Source organism: Lampris incognitus, chromosome 14, assembly GCF_029633865.1.
Source record: "Lampris incognitus isolate fLamInc1 chromosome 14, fLamInc1.hap2, whole genome shotgun sequence".
NCBI classification, from domain to species: domain Eukaryota; kingdom Metazoa; phylum Chordata; class Actinopteri; order Lampriformes; family Lampridae; genus Lampris; species Lampris incognitus.
The window spans coordinates 6,159,558-6,179,430 of NC_079224.1; the positions used below are offsets into that span (position 1 = coordinate 6,159,558).

The 19,873-nt window shown below is 51.4% G+C and overlaps 1 protein-coding gene across 1 annotated transcript in view; it reads left to right on the forward strand.

The window, feature by feature from the left end:
- The window catches only part of LOC130123528 (5'-AMP-activated protein kinase subunit gamma-1-like), a 44,015-nt gene that overhangs the window by 19,188 nt on the left and 4,954 nt on the right, over positions 1–19,873 (forward strand). Inside the window, exons 4-7 of the mRNA XM_056292719.1 lie at positions 8,760–8,986; positions 16,530–16,587; positions 17,471–17,577; positions 19,589–19,670. Coding sequence (XP_056148694.1) covers positions 8,760–8,986; positions 16,530–16,587; positions 17,471–17,577; positions 19,589–19,670 — 474 coding nt within the window. The remainder of the gene's footprint in view (positions 1–8,759; positions 8,987–16,529; positions 16,588–17,470; positions 17,578–19,588; positions 19,671–19,873) is intronic.

A 19,873-nucleotide genomic window follows, 5' to 3' on the forward strand; every position in this document is an offset into this window, starting at 1 on the left:
GCGAGGAGAGGTATCCTACGTTAGGAAGCGGTGCGAGGAGAGGTATCCTACGTTAGGAAGCGGTGCGAGGAGAGGTATCCTACGTTAGGAAACGGTGCGAGGAGAGGTATCCTACGTTAGGAAACGGTGCGAGGAGAGGTATCCTACGTTAGGAAGCGGTGCGAGGAGAGGTATCCTACGTTAGGAAACGGTGCGAGGAGAGGTATCCTACGTTAGGAAACGGTGCGAGGAGAGGTATCCTACGTTAGGAAACGGTGCGAGGAGAGGTATCCTATGTTAAGGAAACGGTGCGAGGAGAAGTATCCTACGTTAGGAAACGGTGCGAGGAGAGATATCCTACGTTAGGAAGCGGTGCGAGGAGAGGTATCCTATGTTAGGAAACGGTGCGAGGAGAGGTATCCTACGTTAGGAAACGGTGCGAGGAGAGGTATCCTACGTTAGGAAACGGTGCGAGGAGAGGTATCCTATGTTAAGGAAACGGTGCGAGGAGAAGTATCCTACGTTAGGAAACGGTGCGAGGAGAGATATCCTACGTTAGGAAGCGGTGCGAGGAGAGGTATCCTACATTAGGAAGCGGTGCGAGTAGAGGTATCCTACGTTAGGAAACGGTGCGAGGAGAAGTATCCTACGTTAGGAAACGGTGCGAGGAGAGGTATCCTACGTTAGGAAACGGTGCGAGGAGAAGTATCCTACGTTAGGAAACGGTGCGAGGAGAGGTATCCTATGTTAAGGAAACGGTGCGAGGAGAAGTATCCTACGTTAGGAAACGGTGCGAGGAGAGATATCCTACGTTAGGAAACGGTGCAAGGAGAGGTATCCTACATTAGGAAGCGGTGCGAGGAGAGGTATCCTACGTTAGGAAGCGGTGCGAGGAGAGGTATCCTACGTTAGGAAACGGTGCGAGGAGAGGTATCCTACATTAGGAAGCGGTGCGAGGAGAGGTATCCTACGTTAGGAAGCGGTGCGAGGAGAGGTATCCTACGTTAGGAAGCGGTGCGAGGAGAGGTATCCTACGTTAGGAAGCGGTGCGAGGAGAGGTATCCTACGTTAGGAAGCGGTGCGAGGAGAGGTATCCTACGTTAGGAAGCGGTGCGAGGAGAGGTATCCTACGTTAGGAAACGGTGCGAGGAGAGGTATCCTACGTTAGGAAGCGGTGCGAGGAGAGGTATCCTACGTTAGGAAACGGTGCGAGGAGAGGTATCCTACGTTAGGAAACGGTGCGAGGAGAGGTATCCTATGTTAAGGAAACGGTGCGAGGAGAAGTATCCTACGTTAGGAAACGGTGCGAGGAGAGATATCCTACGTTAGGAAGCGGTGCGAGGAGAGGTATCCTACATTAGGAAGCGGTGCGAGGAGAGGTATCCTACGTTAGGAAACGGTGCGAGGAGAAGTATCCTACGTTAGGAAACGGTGCGAGGAGAGGTATCCTACGTTAGGAAACGGTGCGAGGAGAAGTATCCTACGTTAGGAAACGGTGCGAGGAGAGGTATCCTATGTTAAGGAAACGGTGCGAGGAGAAGTATCCTACGTTAGGAAACGGTGCGAGGAGAGATATCCTACGTTAGGAAACGGTGCAAGGAGAGGTATCCTACATTAGGAAGCGGTGCGAGGAGAGGTATCCTACGTTAGGAAGCGGTGCGAGGAGAGGTATCCTACGTTAGGAAACGGTGCGAGGAGAGGTATCCTACATTAGGAAGCGGTGCGAGGAGAGGTATCCTACGTTAGGAAGCGGTGCGAGGAGAGGTATCCTACGTTAGGAAGCGGTGCGAGGAGAGGTATCCTACGTTAGGAAGCGGTGCGAGGAGAGGTATCCTACGTTAGGAAGCGGTGCGAGGAGAGGTATCCTACGTTAGGAAGCGGTGCGAGGAGAGGTATCCTACGTTAGGAAGCGGTGCGAGGAGAGGTATCCTACGTTAGGAAACGGTGCGAGGAGAAGTATCCTACATTAGGAAACGGTGCGAGGAGAAGTATCCTACGTTAGGAAACGGTGCGAAGAGAGGTATCCTACGTTAGGAAACGGTGCGAAGAGAGGTATCCTACGTTAGGAAACGGTGCGAGGAGAGGTATCCTACGTTAGGAAACGGTGCGAGGAGAGGTATCCTACGTAAGGAAGCGGTGCGAGGAGAGGTATCCTACGTTAGGAAACGGTGCGAGGAGAGGTATCCTACGTTAGGAAGTGGTGCGAGGAGAGGTATCCTACATTAGGAAACGGTGCGAGGAGAGGTATCCTACGTTAGGAAACGGTGCTGGAAGCTGACAGCACCTCACTTACTCAGCCTGGGCGGTGCAGGTTCATAACATACCAGTTCAGATATGGAGTGGAGAGGCCATTGATGGTGACACTAGCTGCCTCCTCTGTTTAGAAAAATGAATGGGGAGCCTTCTGCTCAGCTGACAGACCAGGGGAGACCCCCTCGTTGTCAGCTGCAGGGTTCTGGCCTCAGCGGTTTTAAAGGTCGTGCCCTCAATGCAGTGGTGTTGGAGCTTCGTCCCTGCTCGGAGGCGATGCTTTGTGTGCGAGTCCCTTCAGGCCGCCTCGCTACCGTGTCACAGGCTTTCCATGTGCAGGGTCGGCCTGCGCGGCTGTGAACGAATGTAAGCCACAGCGTGAGACGGAGCGAGACAGATGTGCCTGTGCTGATTTGACTGTGTGGGGAAAAGGGGGAGGGTGGGGGAAGGGGGCGGGGAGGTTGCAGAAGCCGAGCCCGTCGTTGGTGTAGCCTTCACAGGCGGTCCTCCTTTTACAGGCTGCAGGCATGCAGGCTATATTAAAGGCGAGCCACCCACAACTGCACCTGACAACTTGCAGCCCCACCGCCACTTCTGCGGAGGCAGCGCTGTCAGCGGGGCGAAGGAGGCGTTCTGCGGGTGGATGGACTATGCATCACTTGTGAGGGGGATTTTTCTCAGAGAAGGTGTGGGATCGCCAGCTTTCACGCTCCCTGCATCTTTTTGTTTAGTGTACGAGTGGCCACAAATGGGGAGCAGCGGTTGCCCCTGACTCCGGGCTCCGTAGATCCAGAGGAATTTGTCTGGGTAAGCTTACTTGGCTTCTGACTGAGAAACTGTTGTTCACACTGCCTGTCCCTGTCACGGCCGGCCTGCTCCAGGGCTCCGGGCTTCAACAAGACTGTCTGAATCATACTGAACAACTTCCTTGAATATTTTTTCTTTCTTATGGACAGATTCAGTCCAAAGTATCACACAAGCGTTCCTTTGTCCGTCTGCTGAACGGGACCAACTTCTTCATCTGTGGACAGAAGGACCCTCTTCATCCTACACGCCAGAGAGTAGCAAGTGTAAATCGTTGAACTCGTATTTGTTAGAATGTACTTTTGACTCAGTCGCTTCTCAAGTCGGATTTCCTGGGCCGCCGTGTTATTTAACCGTGGAACAAATGGAGTAGCGCTCTCTTGCTGACTGTTCTCGCCATCGCCGTGCCTCTGTTGTGACCCAGATGGTCATGATCAAATCTGCTTTGGGACCCGCCACCCGCTGTGCTCCATGAAGAGGTTTGGCAGCCTGAGGAGGAGCAAGAAGCGCAAGGAGCAAGATGAGCAAGGAGGAGGGAGACCTCAGTCTGAGCCGGCCTGTCTGCCTGGTAATGTTTTGTGCTTTTCACCTTTGTCAGTACCGGTGTAGTAAATGTAAATCCTCCATGTGTCCACCTCAACAGTTTAGGTGTGGAATGTGTGACATCTAGTGCAGATAGACGACGTTATGCTGTTATACAACAATCCCAGTTGATGATCACCGTCATTAAGTTTATACTCCCTACAAGTAATGTGTTGAACGTGGAGCCAGGGTATAACATGCCTGGCAGTCTTCATCTGTAGTTGCTGAGTGTTGTCAGGTTGTGTCCTCAGGCCCCTCGATAAGTCTCGGGGTCGTGGTTGGTCTAAATTTACACAAAAGCATGCAAAGCCTACTCCCACAGGGCAAGGGCACAAGGCACATAGGAGAAGCAGTGTGTGAGCAGCGTACCTGCGGCCAGAGACGGTAGACCTTCTGCAAGGACCTGCAGCTAGATCAGATCCTACCGCTGGGACAGGAGAAACGGTGCTTAAGAAGTTCTCCTGTCACTAGTACAAGCTGTCGTCACCGTGCTCGTTAGCGTGTTGATCCTCTGTTGTTATGTTTGGCCCTTATCACTCATTTCTTGAGGAATAGTTGCTCCATTTTGAAAATGTCAAGCTTAATTATAGACGGCCGGCATTTTAGCCTGACACGGGACAGTCACTTCACACAGAACACTGTGTTTGAGGGGTGATTTGTTTTATTTGTGGGGGCCGTCCTTCCCATAGTATTCCGTCCCCCGTCCCCCCGGTAGACCAGAACAAGTGAAGAGAAAAAAAAACAATAGAATTCAAAATAAAAGTGTAAGTCATAACACCCATAAGGCATTGCTGTATATTGTCAGGCGGGTACAAATAATGGACGTGTGCGCTGCTGTCACTTCTGTCCATGTTGTATGTTGTCAGGACCATGAACTTCCCACTCTCTGATTTAGACACGGCCCGGGTTGTGCTGAGTAGGGGACCGGGCCAGGGCCCTGACAGGATGATTTAAGCCCGTATGTGCTGGCAGCAGCTGTAGAGTTGGTCACGGAGGCTTGGTGCAGTGTACGATGTGCTGACTCAGGCCTCCTCCGCCTGAAATCCTCGTATTTTCCCGGATTTCACATCCTGGGACTGTTTGTAAAACCCGCTTTCATACGGCCGTGTCGATTCCAGCTTTGTTCCCCAGACAGCCCCCTTCACACAAGCCCACACACGCAGCCGGTCCCTGCGTTTGAGTTCTATTGGACCTCCTGTCCTGCAGTCCACTTTGTATCGTCGTCTCTTTAGTTTGACCTTAAAACATGGTATGTGGAATACATTACTCTGCTGCGTTGCTATATTTATTGTGTTGCATTGTATTTACACAGCGTGCAGCTGCTTTTTGCACTTGTTATTGCATCAGCTGCTACACACTGTGGCTACACAGTGCAGCCACACACTGCGGCTATACACTGAACTGCTACACACTGCTGCTACACACTGCGGCTATACACTGAACTGCTACACACTGCGGCTATACACTGAACTGCTACACACTGCGGCTACACACTGAACTGCTACACACTGCGGCTACACACTGCAGCTACGCACTGCGGCTATGCACTGAACTGCTACACACTGGAGCTACACATTGCAGCTACACACTGCGGCTACACACTGCGGCTACACACTGCGGCTACACACTGCAGCTACACACTGAACTACTATACACTGCGGTTACACACTGCACTGCTACACACTGCAGCTACACACTGCAACTACACACTGCAACTATACACTGCGGCTATACACTGCGGCTACACACTGCAGCTACACACTGCAACTACACACTGAACTACTATACACTGCAGCTATACACTGCAGTTACACACTGCACTGCTACACACTGCAGCTACGCACTGCAGCTAAACACTGCTGCTATACACTGCAGCTACACACTGAACTGCTACACACTGCAGCTACAGTGCAGCCAAACAGGAGGAATACTTGGCCAGTTGAACACAAAGCCGTCATCTTAGCTTTCACGGATATGCATTTTCACCGGTTGTGTGTTTAATGCAATGAAAGAGTTGTGTGATCTTGAGCCCTGCGTCCCTGACAATGACAATAATGTTATCACAGGGCCTCTGTGACACAAAGCAGCACATACAGTTAGCCCTCGCTTCATTAATTTTCAGTTTCATTGTATCCCTGTCATATTAACACACATATGTCAGATTAGCACGCATATGAGAAATGTTTGTACTTGTCCCTCAGAGCGACTGTGCCTCTGAGCAAAACTTCATACGAGGCTTTAAACTCTCGCTGCTCATCTTATTTGCTGTCTTTGCATTAGTTTGCATGCTGATGGGAGAGTGCCGTTGCTGTTGGTGCTTGAGAGTTTCTTCCTTTTAGTACACGGTAGTTTTATTGTCTGTTTTGTAAATTGGTTTGGTGCCTTTGGTATCAATTGGGGTCAATGTGTGTCGTGTTGCTCGTTGCTTAATACCGACAAGATGCATACAGACCGGCTCAGACTAGTATGCTACATATGCAAACATATCCATTCACGCTGGTGATTCATCATGTTACACAGCTGGCCTGAGACGGCTGGTGCAGAGTGTCCCTTGAGGCCCTCGGTGGCCCCGCTATTCCTCCGACGTCAGCCAGCAAGGATCACGTTGTTCCCAGAGTCATCTCTCCTCCATGTGGCTGACAACACCCCTGTGACTCCTTGGGAGTTTGGGTGCACAGGAGTGCACACCATCGTCATCAAAATATCGTCGCTGTGTACCCCAGAAAGCTTTTTAGAGGCAGGAGATGAGCACAGCTGTGAATTGTAGTGCAGCAGACCAACAGAAAGGCAGAAAGACACACTAGACACACATACATTACTGCATATTCTTAAACCATGTCAGCCTTGTCCTAACTATCTCTTCCTAGTTACTGTCTCTTGATCATTTAACATAGAATACTATGTAGTGCAATAATTTAATATGTCTTGTTTATTAGAGTGCTTCGTCAAGCGTTCTTATATCATCATCATCATCGGGGGTCACTCGGGGTCGAGTATGACTGTCCTCCTTCTAGGTCCTTGCAGGAGGACGCCTGCACCTGACAGGTTTTTACATGGAGTGGCTGATGCACCTACAGCCACCACACGGTCCTTGGCAGGGGGTGTCCAGAGTCCAGTGGCATGGAGAACCAGGACGATTGGGGACCACCCTCTGTTGCAGCCTTCACTGGCATTGTCTTCCCCCAGTTCTGCTGTTGACGTCTTTGTTGGATCGCGCTTCATCTGGAACCTCCTGCTTGACCTATCCGCCTTGGGTGACCCTACCAGGAGCCAAGCTCCAGACAGCATAGTAGCTCTTGGGATCATTGGTACACACAAGCTTCTCCACCACGACAAGGTGGCGATCCAGAAGTTTTTATATGTAAATGGTGAAGACTGTCAAAAAGTCAACGTTATTGAAAGAGGCATTTTGACAAGGCATCCATTTCCTGTTTCTCCAGTGAAGTCAACCGCTCCCTGTTAACCAGGCTGAGCCGGGGGCTCCCAGCCCTTCTGTTATCTGCTCCTGAGGAATGTGCCACAGCAGCTTGGCTAAAATAAGAAGCCAACACGCTGGAAATGACACAGGCCAAAGAGAGCTGGTACAAGCCAGCTAAATGTCAAGAGATAGTGAAGTGAGAAGCAGCTCACCAGCTCTGGACACCAGGCCTCCTTTATGAAACAGGAAATCCCACATGCCATATCAAAGGTTATGCTATAAAACTGTGAAGGGAGCAGTTAAGGTGATGGCTCCCAGATACCATTATATCTCTAGTTCATGCTTGTTTGGTCAGTTGGGGGTAAATGTATCTAAACTGCAACATTTTAAACAACGAGCTCAATTTGGGTTCAGCAAATTGAATTCTACCTCATGTGGGCATCAAATGAGGCCGGCTGGAGGCTCCGCTGGTGAACGGCATGTTGGCTGGGATATAGTGACGACTCTCGGATCGCTGAATGATGATAACAAAGCCTTTATTTCACACACTTGCACTGAGGCGTTACATGTTCTGTTGTGAAATAAGAACAAACTGTTCCAGCTTGTTTCATGAAATTTTACAAGTGGCCAGTAAAACAACAGGGCGAACAACTGGATGTGATCTGTTCACGTTTTCTGTGTCTACATTTGAATTTTTACAACCATATTTGGGCACGCTTGCCTTTGTGTAACGACTCCACGTCCTGGACCGGAGTCACACTGTAGTGTCCAGTGTCGGATATGATAATGCCTGTGCCGATATGGGAGAAGGCCGCCCAGTGGGAGCGGGCTGGCATTGTGAACCATTTGTGCCGGCATCATCCATGTCACTCACAGTCTGGCCTTTGGAAATATGTCAGTAGGGAGGAGCTGCAGCAGCGTGAGTGTCCCATGTCTCCCTACGTAGGCCTGTGACGCCCGATGCTTTGGGACATGTGAGGGATGTCATGTGACACACGCCCTCAACCTGACACCGCCAGAACACTGCCTGCTTCACACACAGCTGACCATTAACTGCAACCAATTGGTTTTATGGTGCTATTATTTGTTGAACTTCACGGACTAAATTGTAATAGACTTGACCTACTTACTGATAAAGGCCTAGAAAGAAAACTGTAACGACAGCCAGCATGTCTGACCTGTTTATACTTCCCAAGAAGTTATTGTTGATCGCTTCGCAACTCGGTTATGTGATTTAGTTGCGTTCTGCTGTGGCATCAGTGGACATGCGCTGCTAGGTTGCATCATCGGGTGATGAAGGTGGGTTGATGCAGGTTGTCAGGTGATGGAGGGTAGGTTGATGCAAGAGTCAGAAGCTGCCAGGTGACAAGTGTGACCATCTGATATAGTCCAAAGTAGTGACACAGGGCAGACAGGAGGTCTCGCTCCTCTTCAGCTGTAAGGTTTCCTGTTCTGCTCCAACCCGGTCTGTCAACATGACAACTGCTGCCATGTTTGTATTTATTTTGCTCAGTAAGTGGGTCTGTCTGAGGCCCCGCCGGATCAGATATGGACTCTGCCTTTGTTCCAATAGCATGTGACAGTCATGATACGGTCTGTAATGATAGTCACGGTCGAGTGGCACCGAAACCCAGCCAAGGAAGCCCATCAGACTGTGTCAGTCTCTGTATTGCATTAGAAACAAGAGATGACCTTTCGCAATTTATCATTGACCTTCTCTCCGCAGCATCGGGACTCTCCTCTTCACCCACCACCCCTACCCAGGCTGCCAGTCAGCCTCTGTTCCCCCAGGAGGCCCAGCAGAGCGCCTCCGGACCGGAGCGCCTGGATTCTCGCTGCCGATCCTGCTCACTTTCCTCACCCCTGGACACGGGACAGCGGCTCGGCCTGCCCTCGGCCAAGCCCCCCCTCCCTTCTCTCAGCCCCGTGCCACCCAACACTACCTCACAACAAGTGAGTCATGCTGCAAAAACAAAAAAACCTGTTTTATTAGTCATTTGTTCTAGCTTTTATTAAAACAAGTGGAGGACGCCCTCCAATGGGATGAGATTGTTTAACTTGTTATAAAGCAGGTCAGCAGTACTAACTAAAGACATTGTGGTACCGCTCCCCATTATTATTTATGAACAGCACATGCTGTAGTTTAGTTTGGGGTTACTGGGGCACCAGGACATGTGAGCCAGCCAATATTAATAACATGTTGTGACTGCATGTCAGATGAAATGATTTGCCAAGCTGTTTCCAGCTTGGCAAATCAGGGTCCAAAACTAATACTTGCCAGTTGCGAAATCCGGGTAAATTTTCTCTTTGGTGAGTAAATTATGGAGACCATCCGCAACTCTGGCCGGTAAGGCCGTCCAGGTGGCGTGGCCGTCTATTCCGTTGCCTACCAACACAGGGATCGCTGGTTCGAATCCCCGTGTTGCCTCCAGCTTGGTCGGGCGTCCCTACAGACACAGTTGGCCGTGTCTGCCGGTGGGAAGCCGGATGTGGGTATGTCTCCTGGTCGCTGCACTAGCGCCTCCTCTAGTTGGTTGGGGTGCCTGTTCAGGGGGGAGGGGGAACTGGGAGGAAGGGCGTGGTCCTCCCACGGTCTACGTCCCCCTGGTGAAACTCCTCACTGTCAGGTGAAAAGAAACGGCTGGCAACTCCACATGTACGGGAGGAGGCATGTGGTAGTCTGCAGCCCTCCCCGGATCAGCAGAGGGGGTGGAGCAGCGACTGTGCTGGAGAAAGCTGCTGGTTTGCTGTCACTTGCCTTATTTTTTCCACCTACATTTCGCGAAGAGCCGCCCTACTCTGCATGTCACTAGCTAGTACTCGATGCCTCCGTTGGTTATGTTGGTTAGCGCGGGGTTAAGGTTAGCCAATCAGAGGCAGAGTAGGGGAGGATGTTCACAAATTGCAGGTGGAAAGATAATAACGCCTGTCACTTCAGCCTGCTGGGTCTGCCATGCTGCGTGTGTCGTGCGTCGTTATCCGTTGCGTCAGTCATCAAACGGCTCAAGTTTTAGTTCCAGTATTTGAGGTACTCGTCATCCGGGCAGTCGAAACAAACCCAACTGTGCTGAGATTAGCAGGAGACAAGAAGGAGGACGGTCACTTTCAGAGCGACTGTCTGAAGAAGACTGAACATACTGCTACAGAATAAAACACGTATTAATATGAACTATGACTCCGAATTCATTACTGTTACTTATTTTTACTTGTTATTGTTAATTCCTCTGTAAATGTTATATTCTTAAACTCCTTAATGAATTATCCTTCTTTCACTTAGGAGGTGAATACCGCTGAATTTATTAATTCAAACGTGTTTCACTTAAATGTTAAAACAGTTTAATTAATATTTATGCATAAAGCTAGTGTTACTACTGTTATTACTGCACACTGCTGTAACGGTTGCACGGTGGCCAAGTAGTTAGCACTGTCGCCTCACACAAGAAGGTCCTGGTTTCGAACCCCCGTGTTGTCCAACCTTGGGGGTCATCCCAGGCCGTCCTCTGTGTGGAGTTTGCATGTTCTCCCTGTGTCTGCGGTGGGTTTCCTCCGGGTGCTTCGGTTTCCTTCACCATCAAAAAGACATGCGTGTTAGGGTTAACACTCCTGTCTGTGCCCCTGAGCAAGGCATGGCAAAACGAACTGGAGTTGGTCCCACTGCACTGCACTAGTGGCTGCCCACTGCTGGTAGCTACACAGCTAGGATGGGGTAAATGCAGATACAGAATTGCCCCCCGGGAATACATAAAGGATCTCTCTCTCTCTCTCTCTCTCTCTCTCTCTCTCTCTCTCTCTCTCTCTCTCTCTCTCTCTCTCTCTCTCTCTCTCTCTCTCTCAGGCCATGTGGTTCAATCTGTCATACTTCTGCCCATCAAGTGTCCACAGGCCTGCATGTGCTGCATCCTCTGCTGTGGCAGCAGAGAGGAAGTGTAGTTCCTGAAGGATGGGTTATAGAGGAAGTGTAGTTCCTGAAGGGTGGGTTACAGAGGAAGTGTAGTTCCTGAAGGGTGGGTTACAGAGGAAGTGTAGTTCCCGAAGGGTGGGTTATAGAGGAAGTGTAGTTCCTGAAGGGTGAGTTATAGAGGAAGTGTAGTTCCTGAAGGGTGGGTTACAGAGGAAGTGTAGTTCCTGAAGGGTGAGTTACAGAGGAAGTGTAGTTCCTGAAGGGTGGGTTACAGAGGAAGTGCAGTTCCTGAAGGGTGAGTTACAGAGGAAGTGCAGTTCCTGAAGGCTGGGTTACAGAGAAAGTGTAGTTCCTGAAGGGTGGGTTACAGAGAAAGTGTAGCTCCTGATGGGTGGGTTATAGAGGAAGTGTAGTTCCTGAAGGGTGGGTTATAGAGGAAGTGTAGTTCCTGAAGGGTGGGTTACAGAGGAAGTGTAGTTCCTGAAGGGTGGGTTACAGAGGAAGTGTAGTTCCCGAAGGGTGGGTTATAGAGGAAGTGTAGTTCCTGAAGGGTGAGTTATAGAGGAAGTGTAGTTCCTGAAGGGTGGGTTACAGAGGAAGTGTAGTTCCTGAAGGGTGAGTTACAGAGGAAGTGTAGTTCCTGAAGGGTGGGTTACAGAGGAAGTGCAGTTCCTGAAGGGTGAGTTACAGAGGAAGTGCAGTTCCTGAAGGCTGGGTTACAGAGAAAGTGTAGTTCCTGAAGGGTGGGTTACAGAGAAAGTGTAGCTCCTGATGGGTGGGTTATAGAGGAAGTGTAGTTCCTGAAGGGTGGGTTACAGAGAAAGTGTAGTTCCTGATGGGTGGGTTATAGAGGAAGTGTAGTTCCCGAAGGGTGGGTTATAGGGGAAGTGTAGTCCCGAAGGGTGGGTTATAGAGGAAGTGTAGTTCCCGAAGGGTGGGTTATAGAGGAAGTGTAGTTCCCGAAGGGTGGGTTATAGAGGAAGTGTAGTTCTCGAAGGGTGGGTTATAGAGGAAGTGTAGTACCCGGAAGGGTGGGTTATAGGGGAAGTGTAGTTCCCGAAGGGTGGGTTATAGAGGAAGTGTAGTTCCCGAAGGGTGGGTTATAGAGGAAGTGTAGTTCCCGAAGGGTGGGTTATAGAGGAAGTGTAGTTCCCGAAGGGTGGGTTATAGAGGAAGTGTAGTTCCCGAAGGGTGGGTTATAGGGGAAGTGTAGTTCTCGAAGGGTGGGTTATAGGGGAAGTGTAGTTCCCGAAGGGTGGGTTATAGGCTGCTCCACACACTGGGAGCTGGTTTACTGGTTTGTTTTGAAAATAAAAGACATTTGTCCAGAATTCTCCACAGTTCAGTACATCCAGGAGCAACGTGTCACTCCTGTTTGTCTTGTGGGAAGCGGGGATCGGAGTCATGATGGGATCATTTTAATGACTGATGCCTTTGGTTCCGTCTCAGCCCGTCTGCTGTGTTTGATGGTCTGTTCCGGCCTGGAAGGGCCGATCAATATTTTATTATCGGCCTGATGTGTTGTGATGCCAACACCCAGGGCCGTGAGACTCTCAGCCTGTCTTCTCCACACATCTGCTTGTTTTCATCAGTCATTGAACATGTACACAAAAATGTCCCTAATTTGGTGTGATCAAAATCCATTTTTACTTTAGAAAGGACTGACTGAGGTTGAAATATTTCGATAGTTTGTTTTCACACCATTTCATTCCCTCGAGATATTGTGACAGCGTATTTTCTACTTACGTTATAATACATGGACACTGCTAGTACACAGTGTGAGAGTTGTTTTGGTCTTGTAACAGTTAACACCAGATACTGAAATGATTCTTATGGCCTTCCATGTGGTGGTTACTACTGCAGGTGCTTTAATCGTGAACAAGGTTTTTGCAGTAAGTGTGTTAGCCGAGCTTGGTGCAGTAGGAAGGTCAGACTGTTCTGCTGACTGATGGACCGTCTCCGCGCCAGACTGCACCCAAATTGAACGTTTCTGAAGGGGAAGTACAACAATGCGCATTATAGAGATTTCAGGAAACCAAGTCACTCTCATCCAAGTCGATATCAGGCAGGCCTGAAGCAGCCGCATGCAGTGAGCACCAATATATCAGGCTCGCGTGTCCAAGACAGAGCAGTAATCAGGGACGATTTATTTGTCATTTCATCTTGTGTACTCGTCCCTACACAAAAGAAACGACATTCCAATTCCCCCAGGCCACAGCAGTGCAACACAAAAGACAAAAACACACATCCAAAAACCGCTATAAACAACGCCACCAAAAACATGCAAAAACAGCCAACAACAGTCCACCCAGTACAACACAGCCCAAAACCTCCACCGTCCAGAGAACCAACACCAGGCAGGAGGACTGTCGGAGCTGCTGGTCTGCATGGACTAGCAGTTAGCTTAGCCTGCCCCGCTTCCATGTCCTGTCAGACCGCCCTCGGGGTTTCCTCTTCAGGCACAACTCTGGTCAGGGCCGTGGTCCTTGGGCCCATCAGATGTAGCAGACCAGGTTCCCCCAGCCGATCCAACACCAGCTCTCCAGCCAGGCACCTTCGACACACCTCCCCCCACACTCCACACGACGACGCAAACACACGCAGACAAAAACACCGCACAGTCGACACCAGGCGAGGCCGCCACCAGGCCGCCTTGGTGTCTCCTCTAGGGCAGGGCCGTGGGCTAGCAGTTCGCTTAGCCTGTCCCGCTTGCCCCCTCCTCGAGCCCACAGCATGCAGCAGGTCCAAGCTGTCTCGGCCGATCCAGCGCCAGCTCTCCTAGCCAAGCTGGAGAACAAGAACAGGAACAGAACAGCATCAAGAACAGCATCCACATTCAAGATTTACAGCTGAAGCTACATTTAGTATAATTACAGTCAAATGACAACAAGTAAAATTCGGCATTCGTGGAAGAGTTGCAGTTTTCAAATCACGTCTTTGCCCCCAGAACTAGTTGAAACAGCTGGCTAGCATGAGCCAAGATGTCTGAGAATATCAAAATTGGAATAAAATGATAACGAAAGTTCACTGTTGAGGAAAGTCTTGCTAACGGATGACTCAAAATGTTGAGTTTTCAGGTGTAATCGTGAGGCCATCAGCCAGGCACCACATGAGGTGTTAATGCAGCCTGCAGCCTGCAGCCTGCAGCCACACATGGTGGCGACGACGTTCAGGTTCGGGCTGTTTCATTCATCTGTTCAGGGGATGGTGACTTGCACACTGACCGTACAGAAGTTCCATTCTGTCGTACCGAGGCATGCCGCCCCCTCCGGCGCAACCTTACTTGGAAGATTATTAATTTTCCAGCAGGACGGTGATCCAAATACACATCAAAGATTTCCCTGGACTACTTGGAGTCCACAGTAGAGCCAGGAGTGTTGACTTGTACAGCTTTCCCTGCAGTCACCAGACCTTAACCACACTGGGCATCTATGGGAAAGGCGGAACATACTGGAACACCACAGGACAACACGTTGAATGCTGTCAAACGGTGCTGGGATCATTTGGCCTCTCAAATGCTATGCAGACGTGCAGGATCCGGATCGGTACCGCACAGAAATGTGACGGCGCTTCAGATAGATCAGCAACGTAAACGTATGGTGTTAGTGTTGACGAATGATGAAAACAAACAGATTTTGGTGGTGGACTCGGATGTTTGGGCCCCACATGGGGAGGATAACCGTATACAGATTGTGGTTTTCCTCCTGTGTGGCCTGTGTGCGTCTGCTTTGTTGGCGTTCGGTTGTGGTGCAGAAAACGCAGCATTGTGATGCAGCAGGGCAGGATTTATGGAAGTGCAGGGGTACTCTTGGCTGGGAAAGTGCTGTGTCACGAATACACAATGACTCCGGGGACTCTCTGGCATCTCAGAGGGGTAAATCAGGTGGGGGGGGGTTTCTCCCCCCCCCCCTCTCCTGTCGCAGTGTGTTGTTGTGTGTAATCTGGTGAATGGGAACCCACACAGAATGATCACTGACATGCTTAAGAAAACGCTGCTTGGGTCCTTGGGTCAAGACCAACAATGTGTTTCCTGTCCTCTTCTGATGGACAGTCAGTGAGGACAGTCTGTGAGGACTGTGCTGCATCAGATGGTGTGAAGTGGACGTCTTTCACACCGCTGGTCCTGTTCCTCAGAGGACCTGGACAGTGAGGATGTGATAAGGTAGCCTCAGCTTGCTGTTGCTAGGCAACATAAGGGATTTCCTAATATGGTGAGGCCCGCTGCTTGTTGGGGGCGGGGGGTCCGCATGTCGTGATAATGGTGCCCGCATTCTCCCCTTCGGCGAAGGACCGGCCCTGTCGGGATCAGCGTGACGCCGCAGCCTGTTTGGGGGAGACACACAAACCGGGATTAGTGTCGGTCTGAAAAGCGGGTTTATGCTGCCACAATGAGCTGAGCTGTTTGCGTGGGCGGCGGTGCCTCGTACTGCGGCGGGCGGATCGGGACCGTTCCAGTGGAAGGGGGTGTGGTCAGGCTGCTAATCATTCACCAATAAAGTTGCAGCCCCGCGGCGCGAGCTTTTCTCGCGTATTCCGGCTGCGAACGGTGGGGAAAAGCGGACGTGGCTGCGGGTCTACGGAGGGGACCGCTGCTGCCGCGGGTCTACGGACGGACCGCTTCTGCCGCGGGTGTACAGACGGACCGGTGCTGCCGCAGCAGGTCTGCAGACGGTGCTGGTGTGGCTGCAGGGGAGCGGGCCGCCGAGGCTCGCTGACATTTTACAAGCAAAAAAAAGTTTGTGGCGCGCTGTGCTGCGCTCCTGCTGCCTCGTCTGTGCTGCGCCCCTGTCTCGTCTGTGCTGCGCTCCTCCTGTCTCGTCTGTGCTGCGCTCCTCCTGCCTCGTCTGTGCTGCGCTCCTGCTGTCTCGTCTGTGCTGCGCTCCTCCTGCCTCGTCTGTGCTGCGCTCCTCCTGCCTCGTCTGTGCTGCGCTCCTGCTGTCTCGTCTGTGCTGCGCTCCTCCTGCCTCGTCTGTGCTGCGCTCCTCCTGCCTCGTCTGTGCTGCGCTCCTGCTGTCTCGTCTGTGCTGCGCTCCTGTCTCGTCTGTGCTGCGCCCCTGTCTCGTCTGTGCTGCGCTCCTCCTGCCTCGTCTGTGCTGCGCTCCTGCTACCTCGTCTGTGCTGCGCTCCTGCCTCGTCTGTGCTGCGCTCCTGTCTCGTCTGTGCTGCGCTCCTGCTGCCTCGTCTGTGCTGCGCTCCTGTCTCGTCTGTGCTGCGCCCCTGCCTCGTCTGTGCTGCGCCCCTGCCTCGTCTGTGCTGCGCCCCTGTCTCGTCTGTGCTGCGCTCCTGCTGCCTCGTCTGTGCTGCGCCCCTGTCTCGTCTGTGCTGCGCTCCTGCCTCGTCTGTGCTGCGCTCCTGTCTCGTCTGTGCTGCGCTCCTGCTGCCTCGTCTGTGCTGCGCTCCTGCTGCCTCGTCTGTGCTGCGCTCCTGCTGCCTCGTCTGTGCTGCGCTCCTGCCTTGTCTGTGCTGCGCTCCTGCCTTGTCTGTGCTGCGCTCCTGCTGCCTCGTCTGTGCTGCGCTCCTGCCTTGTCTGTGCTGCACCCCTACCTCGTCTGTGCTGCGTCCCTGACCGCCAACCTGTGCGTGTCCCCCCTGCAGGTCCAGGTCTGCGGGTTGTTCGAAGGCATGCTGGAGAAACTTGAACTGGAGGATGACGGTAAGTGCCCCGCTGCCGCTTCTTCCACCCACTCTTCTGTTCTTGCTGCCTCCCTGGCGAGGAGGCTGCATGACTTACTGAGAGGCGACTCTTGTTTTTAAGCGGCGTGCGTGTGTGTGCGCGTGACGGCGAGTTGGAGGCGCGGGCAGTTTGTAAGAAATGTCTTCTTGCACGAACCGCCAAGTGTCGGGCTCATCGGACTCATTTAAAAAAAGACTGCGGTTATAACGCGTCGTATTCCGCGCACGTCTGCAAAATCCTTTCCGGTGAGATCAGGAGCCGTGCGCGCGGGGCGGCTTTGTGTCCCGAACCGAGGGATTCCCGCTGCGCGCCGCTGACCTCATGCGCTCATTAGCATACCGCCTCGCGCCCCGGCCGTGCCTTCCATCCGGCGACCCGCGCGGAGTGCGACGCGTGTCCCGTCTGAACGACGCAGCGTCGCCGCCTCCTGCGCGCCCCGGCCGCTGCCCTGCTGCCGGAGTGCTCATGGGACGAGTCGAGCCTTTGCACGCCTGGTGTTAGGCACGCGTCCGGCAGGTTGCAGCGCTGTGTGTGTGTGTGTGCGTGCGTGTGTGTGTGCGTGTGCATGCTTCCCCCGCCGCGTGTGTGACGCGTGACCACACGAGGAGGTGTTCGGCATGAGGCTCCGGTATCGCTAGCGCAGCCTCGGTCAGAGCAGTGCGGTGTGAAGTTGCTGTGACCTCCTCTGCGGACAGACGGTAACTGATGGAGCAGGAAGTGATCCTGGCCAGTAATGGTTATACAGCCTTTTGGGGGGGAGGTGGGAGGGGGGGCTGAGTGCTCGCTCATCCATCCTAAGTGGCTTTGCTTTTCTGTTGTGTCCCTCTTCTAAAACACTCCCCTGCTGTCCCCCCCCCCCCAGCTGCTGAACCGGAGAGTGATATTTACATGCGCTTCATGAAGTCCCACAAGTGCTACGACATTGTCCCGACCAGCTCCAAGCTGGTTGTGTTCGACACCGCCCTCCAAGTAAGACCCCAACCCGCCCCACACACCCGCGCACTCACCTCAGGGGTAACAAGCGTGTGCGTGCGGCCCGGTGTCGCCTCGCACACGGCGAGTAAAGAAGTCAGTGGAGACGCACGTGCTCCTCACCCCGGCCACGTGGTCAGGTGTGCGAGAGAAAGCACGACGGCTTCCGGGTCTCCCCGCGAGGAGGCCGCCGCGAGCTTAGTTAATGTTCCACCAGGACAGCAGAAACATTCGCCCGGGAGTGGTTTCTACGAGATGGTTGTGAAATTGCCTTTAAGCTGTTAAACAATAATCCTGGTTAAATCTCAGCTCTGGGGGTGTGTAGGTGTTAAGTCACCGAGTCTACTGAAGCCGCCGCCCTTATCTGGACTACAACCACCGGGACTTCACTCCTACCCAAAACGACCGTGGGCGGTCAAATTGACGGCCGGTTTTTAAACTCCATATTGTGTCAAGATAAATGCCCGATTGCGATATTAACGCATTGCATATGTTAGTGTGTCCGTTAGGAAACGACTGACACCAAAATTAACAATTTAACCACTTTAATACTATTTTTACACAATCTAGACTTCAGAGAGGCACGGTCGAACTTGAATAGCGCAATTGAAGAAGTGGAAAATATTACCTGACAAACAACATGTTGCTAATCTGACAAACGCAGCAAGGCCTGTAAAACTTAAAAAAAAACTGAAAATAAATATTGAAACCAGAACCTAAAAACTACTAGAAAAACCGTGGGCGGTCATTTTGACCGCCACTGTGTTTAAACTCTATATTCTGTCAAGATAAATAGCCGTTGGAGATATTACTGCATTGCATATTGTAGCGAATTCGGGGGGCAGTCCGGGAACCGCCGCAGCCGGGACGCGAACCCGGATCTCCTGCACCGCAAGCGACAACGTTAACCAGTCGGCTAAAGGGTCCGACCCGTTAGTCAAGGACCAACGTGTCTACTTATCCATGCACGTTACAATATTGTAGTGAATTCGGGGGGCAGTCCGGGAACCGCCACAGCCGGGACGCGAACCCGGATCTCCCGCACCACGGGCGACTACGTTAACCAGTCGGCTAAAGGGTCCGACGACGAGTCTATTTATACGTGCACGTGACACTATGTTAGTATGTCTGTTAAGAAACTAACTGACACCAAAAATTAACATTTTAATAACCTTTAATAGTATTTTTCAGACGATTTAAAATGGCCGCTGTCCAACGGCAGCGCCTTGGTGGTGGTCGTGGTGCGTCTGTAACGGCGTGTGTAACCAGACATGTTGGCAATAATCAAAAACCAAGTTTAGACTATTTCTCTCCACTGGAGGGCGCTAGTGTGTTTCTCGGACAGAGCAACGAACTTCACGAGGGAAATGACGCCACCAACACACGTCGTCAATACTGACATGACGGCGCAGGATCACGCACAAATTACGCGCGGTCATTTTGACCGCCCATGGTCGTTTTGGGTAGAGCTTATAACTTTTTTGTGCAAATGATCTAAAACTCACTTTAATGCAAATATATGCAATTTTATGAGCATTCGGGGAGCGGCAGGTCTGTATCTCTCTTCTTTTCCACAAAGTTTTTAAATGTTGAAAATCCAAAACGGTCATAATGACCGTCTTGGTCGTTCTAGTGTTAAAACTGGAACGACCAAGGCGGACGGTCATTATGACCGTTTTGTTTCATGGAAGTTCTAAAATAAGACAATGATTTTTGCAAACTTGACTGCTGGGGTAGGCTCCAGCATCCCCGCCACCCTGACAGCAGGATAAGCGGTTAAGATAATGGATGGATGGATGGATTTTACTATGAAATGTCAGATTTCTCACAGCCGTGGTTGAACGTAGACATGATGTTGACATGTCGTAGACATCAATGTTGCTGAAGAGAAATGTTCCTGTTTGGGAAAAAAAAAAAGAAGAAGAATAGAAGAAGAATATTGTTGCATCATGCTGCAGCGGGAAGACTGTGGTGTTTTTCTGTTTCATGTCTAACTGTTCGGCAACAGGTCAAAAAAGCGTTCTTTGCCTTGGTGGCCAATGGAGTGCGTGCAGCTCCACTATGGGACACAGAGAAGCAGAGCTTTGTGGGTAAGCACAGAGGAACTCATTCATAACTGACATGAAAGCCTTCATAATGGCTGCATGCCTTAGTGATTCAAGATTCAAGAGTTTTATTTGTCATGTACACACAAGTGCAAGTCCCAAGTGCAGCAAAATGAAAGAGTTGAGAGCAGTTAAAATGATCATCAGTTATTGCAATAGCTTATATTGGACTGGGAATAATAGGTTTC